Genomic DNA, 7,523 nt, shown 5'->3' on the forward strand with positions numbered 1-7,523 from the left:
GCCTGAGGGGCGCGCTACAGACACTGGCTGGCGTCCTTCCCGCCGCTAATTCCCCAGTGGCAGAGGCGTGACCCAGGCCGGCCAGTGACGTCGTAGCTCCCCACCGCCCCCTAGCGGGTAGGTGGACCGACACCGATCACAATATAACTAACAATTTTCTTCTGATCTGTAAACCCATATTAAATTTGTGTATAATCTCTTGTCTAATTTCACAGGAATGTCTGCAAATATTATTACATTGTCTGTTGAAATGTGTGAACTTCCACTGCAGTACTCTTCAATAAACCACAGCAAATATGCTTTTGCCTCCTGAAACACTAAGGGAGGGCCACATTGCCACCACAAAAATACTGCTTCTATAAGGAGTGCTTTCCGCTAGCACGGACAACACATAGCCGTCTGACACCATTTGTCAAAAACACCCCTTTCTCCTAATGCAGACAAGAGAATTGGGGGTGGGTAACATCCAATTTGTCAGCTAGTTCTGGGAAAGGGCTTGGTCTTCCCATCTTAGGCCATGTCTACACTTACAAGCTTACAGCAACACAGCTGTATCAATACAGCTGTGCTGTTGTCAGTGCGCTCATGTAGCTGCGTCATGGAGACAGGAGAGAGCTCTCCTGTTGACACAATAAAACCAGCTCGACGAGTGGCGATAGCTATGTTGGTGAGAGAGCGTCTCCTGCCAACATAGCGCTGTGTATAGGAGCGCTTATGCTGGCAACATTTATGTCGCTGAGGAGTGTGGTTTTTTCACACCCCTGAGCGACAAAAGTTTTGCTGACATAAATGCTAGTGCAGACATGGCCTTACAGAGAGGCCAGGGGACATTGGGAAATATGGCTCGGCCTCAGCAGTTCCCTAAGTAAAACTTTCAAAAGAATGGGAGAGCCAGAGGAAATATTAAGAGATAAATGGAAAAATGGGTGTCTGAAGAACAATATTTTATTATAGTCTCATATGGCAATGAAAGATCTGGGGGAGGCAGTTTAGGAGACCATTTGGTTTTGGAATAAATCTCAAAGTCCAAGCTGGTACCAGACATACTAAAACCAAATTCCAGTTGGAGGGTTTTGTGTCCTTTAGTGAAGTCTCTAAGGCACCAATCCTACAAACATGTACACATTTATGTCTAAGAGTACTTCATGGAAGTGTATAACTCCGTTGAGTTCAATGGGACTACTCGGTGTAAGAGTTTGCAAGATAGGGGACTAAGATAATAAGTGAAACCTTTATTTTTAAATGATGGATTCTGGCTATGAAGTTTCATTTATGCTTCAGCCAGTGAGATCAAGCTCTTTCTAAACAACCAGAAATGGGCCTGAGATGCAAAATTTTCTATCTGGATTTTCGGCCCTATAAAGTTTAGGGGAGTTTGAATCTGTGACTTTGGTTTGGTCCCATCCCTTGAAACCGTTAACTGTAGTGTAATCCCTAATGCATTCTGGAAGACTTCTGTATGATGCTTAGTTATGGGAGCAGCCTACTTACATTCTATTTCAAATTCACTTACATTAGGCAGAGACTGGAAAAAGTGTCCTAGTTTCATCACTACCACTAGCATTATGGATGCTCCAATTAGTGCTGCAAACTGAACACAAATATTGTGTTAGAGATGCATTCTGGAGCTTACCACGTGTTGCTCCTCTGCTAAGCTCCTCAGATATCAAAGCTTGTACAGCCACCAGCAGCGCATCTTATTGAGGTAAGAAACTAATGAAGGATTTCATGGGACAATGGGAAATAGTACTTCAAAAGTACTATTGCTTTGTCAAACCCTCCACCTCCGAAGCATCAGCTTTCACTGGGCTGCTCATCCCATTGGCCTAATCCCGTTCAGAGAATTCTGAAAGAGCCTGGTGACATTGTATACCACTCAGATACACTCTTCTTTTCAGCTGAAGGACCATTTGCCCACAAACAATATAAGCAGGGGGATTTGAGACCTCCTTCAAGTAAGGAAAGGGGCAAAGGAAATTGTGTGCCTCTGATTGCAAGACCACCACTATTACGCCCTAGTACAGGAGCAGCAGCAAAAGTAGATGACCTATCGTGTTCTGCTATAGATATTGCAAAACTAGTAGTATGTGATCATGTAATTAAAGACTACATGTTAATGCAGAAGCATACGGGGACGGAATTAACGTTGCACAGGCATAATTGTGAAAAGTGGTGTTTACGGAAGTCTGTAAATTGCTTGGATGAAAACAGGCCCTAGTGCAGAGGTGGGCAAACTACGGCCCGCAGGCCACATCTGGCCCACGGGACTGTCCTGCCCGGCCCCTGAGCTCCCGGCCGGGGAGGCTCGCCCCCGGCCTCTCCCCTGCTGTCTCCCTTCCCCCGCAGCCTCACCTCGCCGCGCCGCCAGCGCTCTGGCCCGCCGCTCCTGTCGGGCAGCAGGGCTGCGAGCTCCTGCTGCTCTGAGCTGCATGGTAAGGGGGCGGGGAGCAGGGGGGTTGGATAAGGGGCAGGAAGTCCCAGGGGGCAGTTGGATGGGGCGGAGGTTCTGGGGGCGGTCGGTCAGGGGACGGGTGTTGGATAGGCGTGGGAGACCCGGGGGGCCTGTCAGGGGGCGGGGGTGTGGATAGGGGTTGGGGTAGTCAGGGGACTGGGAGCGGTGGGTTGGATAGGGGGTAGGGTGCCAGGGGGGCGGTTAGGGGCGGGGGGAGATGTCCCAGGAACAGGTGGTCAGGGGACAAGAAGCAGGGGGGGTTGGATGAGTCGGGGGTTCTGCGGGGGGCAGTCAGGGGGCAGGAAGTGGGAGGGGGTAGATAGGGGGCAGGGGCCAGGCTGTTTGGGGAGGCACAGCCTTCCCTACCCAGCCCTCCATACAGTTTTGCAACCCCGATGTGGCCCTCGGGCCAAAAAGTTTGCCCACCCTGCCCTAGTGGAATTATATTGATCCTAGATGAGGGTCTGGAAGCTTGACCTCCTGATCAGGTGTTGCAGCTCATACAACCAACCCAACTCACCTGTGTTTTTCCGCCTGTCTTCTCCTGAATGACAGTCCCAGAAATAGCACAGCTGACAGCAAAGCTTTTGAAAAATGAGCTGAAGATATTGCATAGCCCCACAGTCATGAGCTCCTATAAAGCATAGCCAAAACAAAAACACACAACCCCAACACTTACTTATCATAGTAACTGTGGTTTTTTTCCAAGAGTGATATTACTGTCTGCTCTCACTTATGGGATGCCCGCCTGTGCTGCTAAGCTTTGGGAACCTTCTGAAAAGCAGTGCTTGCTACGGCGCTCCCTTTCATTGTACCACATGTTCATCCCTGAAGCACTGACCTCAACAACTTCAGTTCCTTCTTCTAGAAGAGTCCTTTGAGAGTGAACTCTAGCACCCTGCATGAATGACACCCAATTAACATGCACAGCACAATGTACCTATGCAAATGCGGGGTGCAAGTATTCCCCGAAGGCTACAAGAAGTCATGCTGACTTCCTACCTGCCTTAGTTCCATCCTCATAAAATCTCAATGCCTTCGTAAGAAGCTAAATATGAAATGGCGCAAGCTTGCTAGTTACTAACTATAGTACACTAGAAATAATGGAGTTGGGGGCCAAAGACTTCCCATATCATCACTCCAGACAGAGAAGATCCTTACACCAACAGGTGGCTACAGAAAGGAAGGAAATAAGGCTATTCAGCCCTTTTATAACCTTGGCTATTAATGTTTGGGTGCTGTAGAATAGGCACCGCTCTCTGAACAGATTCCAAAATTCATTGACATAAGCAGCGGGTGCATCCCACAATTAGGAACACACAGAGGTCAGGTTGTAGAAGAAGCAGCTGTTTTAGCCCAGCCTCTCCAACCCCTCTACCATATCCCAATGTATCTTTCTTCAGCGGCAAACAAACATCCATATACATGTGATTGGTTTCAGGCAGAGTGCTGGAGGTCACCCGTTGTTTTAGCCTTTCTCAACTCCTACGCTGCTTCAGCTAATTATGATTCCAGTGCTCTTCCTCCCATTGGGAAAGTAGCTGAGTTGCTGTAAAGCCACTGGGCTGCATTTCTGCTCTGCCTCTGGGACTCCCACCACACTCCGAGCCAGTTAATGGCTTTGGTAAGTGACAAGTAAGTCCAGTTCGGCTGGTCTGGGAAGCACGTGAGGTTTTGCTCTCACCTGGTTGCTGGAGATGTTGTAGTTGTGAATACAAGCGTACCTCTTTCCCACAAAAATGAGAAGGAAGTAGCTTACAATAGCCAGGGAGAAGGCATGGGCTACAATCCTGCTCAAATTTGATAAGTCTGGCAGCGTAGGAGGCAGAAACCTGGAATAGCAGAGAATAAATTGTCTTAATCTTGTTCTGTGCCTTACATACAGTCCCCTGTTCAGGACCTCAGCTGATGGCATTCAGTACTCTTCAGGAGATGCTCTGAATCTTGTTGGGGTGGTCACTGCTATCTCATGAGAATCCCTTAATGTATTTGCACAGTAAATGTAAGTCAGTAATTTGTGGAGAATACTGTTTAAAAGAGCAGCAGATGGAGGGTGGATCAAAGAGCATGCAGGTAGCCTCTTTCCAACCAGCATATCCACAGGAGCTGGGCAGGACGCCAAGCATTACCTTAAGCACTAGGCAGAAACCTGGCTAACACACAGAGGAGCATTTCATGGCCCTATGGGAGGTGGGAGAGAGCTACTGGTTGGGGTGTGTCTAGGCTCCCCTATCTACATGTTGCCCTTGGCAGCACACAATGAAGGGGGCACAGACTGCACCTATTTTCAGCAGCAATAGGGATCATTGCTGAATGCGTTTCACCCAGCGCCCTCCTCTCAGAAATATCCTGCACTGCAATGCACTTTCCACTTGGCTTCAACTGCTCGTCTATAACCTCTTGGTGCCTGAATTTCAACTTCTGTAAAATAAGGATACTTAATATCTCGATTGCAGGGATAGTGTGAGGTTTAGTTCATTAATGTCTGTAAAATACTTTTAAGTCCATTGCAAGGAAAGCCAAATGTAAAGAAAAATGACCGGGGAGAGGGGGGTGGAAAGATTTGGAAAAACAAAAACAGAAACCACAAACAAGAACCTTTCTCTACAATTTAAAATAAAATTTAATCTAAAAATGTAAATAAATAAAATAAAATTTGTGGATGACACAAAGATTGGTGGATGGTAAATAATGGTGAGGACAGAGCAGACATACAGAACAATTTGGATTACTTGGTAAGATGGGCCCATTCAAACCAAATGTTTTCAGAAAGCCAAATGCAAAGTCATACATCTAGGAACAAGGAATGCAGGCCATATCTCCCTCTCTCCCTCTCTAAAAAGAGTACATTTTCATTCATAACTGGAAATTACCAACCTGTGTGGAACCATTTTGGCCACAAGCATACTGGATTCAGCATGCAGATGCACATGGTTAGCAATAATGGTGATTGTAATAATCTGGGAAAGAAAACAGGAAAATTATATTATAGATAGTAAATTCTTGGGGGCAGGGACTGTCTTTTCATACATGTTATACAATACTTCCTTAAGAAATATACCATAAGAAAAGCAGTTTCTAGTTTGTGATAATGGAAGAGTAGGAGAAAGCTAAAGACTTGCTCACAAAATTCTATCATAACTTAACTATGGAATGTTCAAAATTCCACAGGAATAATTACAGCAGCTACCTACAGATTCTTTCTGCAAGTGGAAATATATGAGAATCTTGAAATAACCTGTAAAATGTTCTTTTCAATAAAATATATTACTACTGGCACTTCTGAGCTTCTTGCAGGTGACCGTGATTGTGATGTGGCAGTATGGGAGGCATCCTATATAAGGAGATATTAAAATCAACTTTATTATTGACTTGACAATTTTTGAACACTAAAGAGTTAAAGTTTTCTTTCTCCAGTTGTTAAATTAATAATAAAGCAGGATGGAAACCAGTTTACAATCTCTGATCCTGGATTCCGACATGGCCATTGTCACAAATGGGCCCTATTCTACAAAGTGCTGAGTGGCCTCAACTTCCACTAACATCAATCAGAGTTGGACTCTAAGTACCTTATTCCTGGGGGAAAGTACCTCTGACCCGCTGAACTTTCAGACTTCTGGCCGAGCAAAATGGTCAGAGTTTTCCTTTCAGCCTGTTCTGAACTTATTTTTACATTTAATATTTTTGATCATTAAAAAGAAGAAAAAGACTCAGGAGAGGAAAAAGAAAAAGAGAAAAAGTAAATGAAAGATGACAACAAAATCTGAATCCACAGCTGGAACCTGTCTCTAAAATAGAATGAGTCTGAACATCCCCAACATCTGGGAAAGTTCAGATTCAGATCCGGATTTAGAAACCCCAATGAGTGCTTAGATGCAAGGTTCTAATTTTGCCCACAATAAATAAAGATAAGAAGTTCCAACTCTGATCCAGAGGATAGACATGGTGTTTTGGTTTGCGCCCATCTCTTTACAGACATTAGTTACTCCTCACAGCATCCTCAGGAGGCAGGGATGCAGAGATTTAGTAATTGTTCAAAGCCACTCTGCAAATCAGTGGCAGAGCAGACAATGGGACTCGGGAGTTCCTGGTTCACAGCCCCATGCTCTAACCACCAGACCAAGTTGCCTCTCACATAGTGAGACTTTGCTGGTTTCTGTTAATTTTAGTTATCATAGTGGATATATGGAGAAGACTTACCAGGAGAAGTTCCATAGGGAATGCAACAGGACTGTGCTTGTAAGTTATCTTGATACAATTGCTGACCCTCAGCATGAGTAGGCCAACCAAAAATAGCAATATACTGGTGGCATTAGCCTTTGGGAGAGCCATGCAATAATGAAACAGGTTCTGAAAGGGAAACATCACAGAGAGGATGAGAAGGGGGTATTACAGCTTTTTATATAAGCTGGCATTTCATACTCTCTAAAAGGATGACAAAGGATGCCCTTGTATTTCAACTGGTAGGCCCTTCTGTGACAAAAGCATCTTTAATGGGAAGAGGGAGACAGCTACTAAGAACACAGCAAGATTTTAAAAATATGTTTTCTATAGAGAGCAATACAGAAAAAAACAGCACAAATATGGCTTTGTACTTCTCATTGTATTTTCTAAAGTGAGTAGACAACAATATACTTTCTCCAGCCCCTCTCTCCTCCTAGCATCCAGAAAATCTGCATACACTGTATAGTACACCCACCTAGGAAAGGTGAACGCAGCTACGGTTGAGACTTGCCTAATTTCTACCCTAGCAATGTGCTTATACTGAAATTATCTTAATTTCTGAAGCTGTTCATCCCCTTCCCCTCCAAGGGGCAGGCACCAAGTGTTTGGTTTACTCACGTAGAAAATGGCCAGGGGGCCCATATGGAAGTTGATCACGATCCCAAAGATGAAGGAGAACTGGGATACGATGACATGCAGCGCTGCTGCAGTGAGGTAAGCGTCAATGAGGGTCTTTGGGAGATAGGTTGTGACAAATCCCAAGCAGAAGCAGCTTAAAAGCAACTGAAAGGAAGGCAAGAGAGGAATGAGAAGTGGTGACACAAAGGGGACTGAGCCTGACACTAAG

At 45.2% G+C, this 7,523-nt stretch overlaps 1 protein-coding gene across 1 annotated transcript in view; it reads right to left on the bottom strand.

The window, feature by feature from the left end:
* SLC26A8 (solute carrier family 26 member 8) overlaps positions 1-7,523 on the bottom strand; it is a 31,241-nt gene that overhangs the window by 15,688 nt on the left and 8,030 nt on the right. The window contains exons 6-11 of the mRNA XM_029913344.1: positions 7,295-7,459; positions 6,653-6,802; positions 5,330-5,412; positions 4,137-4,284; positions 2,973-3,086; positions 1,514-1,591 (exon numbers count right to left, since the gene is read on the bottom strand). Coding sequence (XP_029769204.1) covers positions 1,514-1,591; positions 2,973-3,086; positions 4,137-4,284; positions 5,330-5,412; positions 6,653-6,802; positions 7,295-7,459 — 738 coding nt within the window. The remainder of the gene's footprint in view (positions 1-1,513; positions 1,592-2,972; positions 3,087-4,136; positions 4,285-5,329; positions 5,413-6,652; positions 6,803-7,294; positions 7,460-7,523) is intronic.

The sequence above is a fragment of the Terrapene carolina genome, unplaced genomic scaffold, assembly GCF_002925995.2.
Source record: "Terrapene carolina triunguis isolate 2854851 unplaced genomic scaffold, T_m_triunguis-2.0 Scaffold604, whole genome shotgun sequence".
NCBI lineage: Eukaryota > Metazoa > Chordata > Testudines > Emydidae > Terrapene > Terrapene triunguis.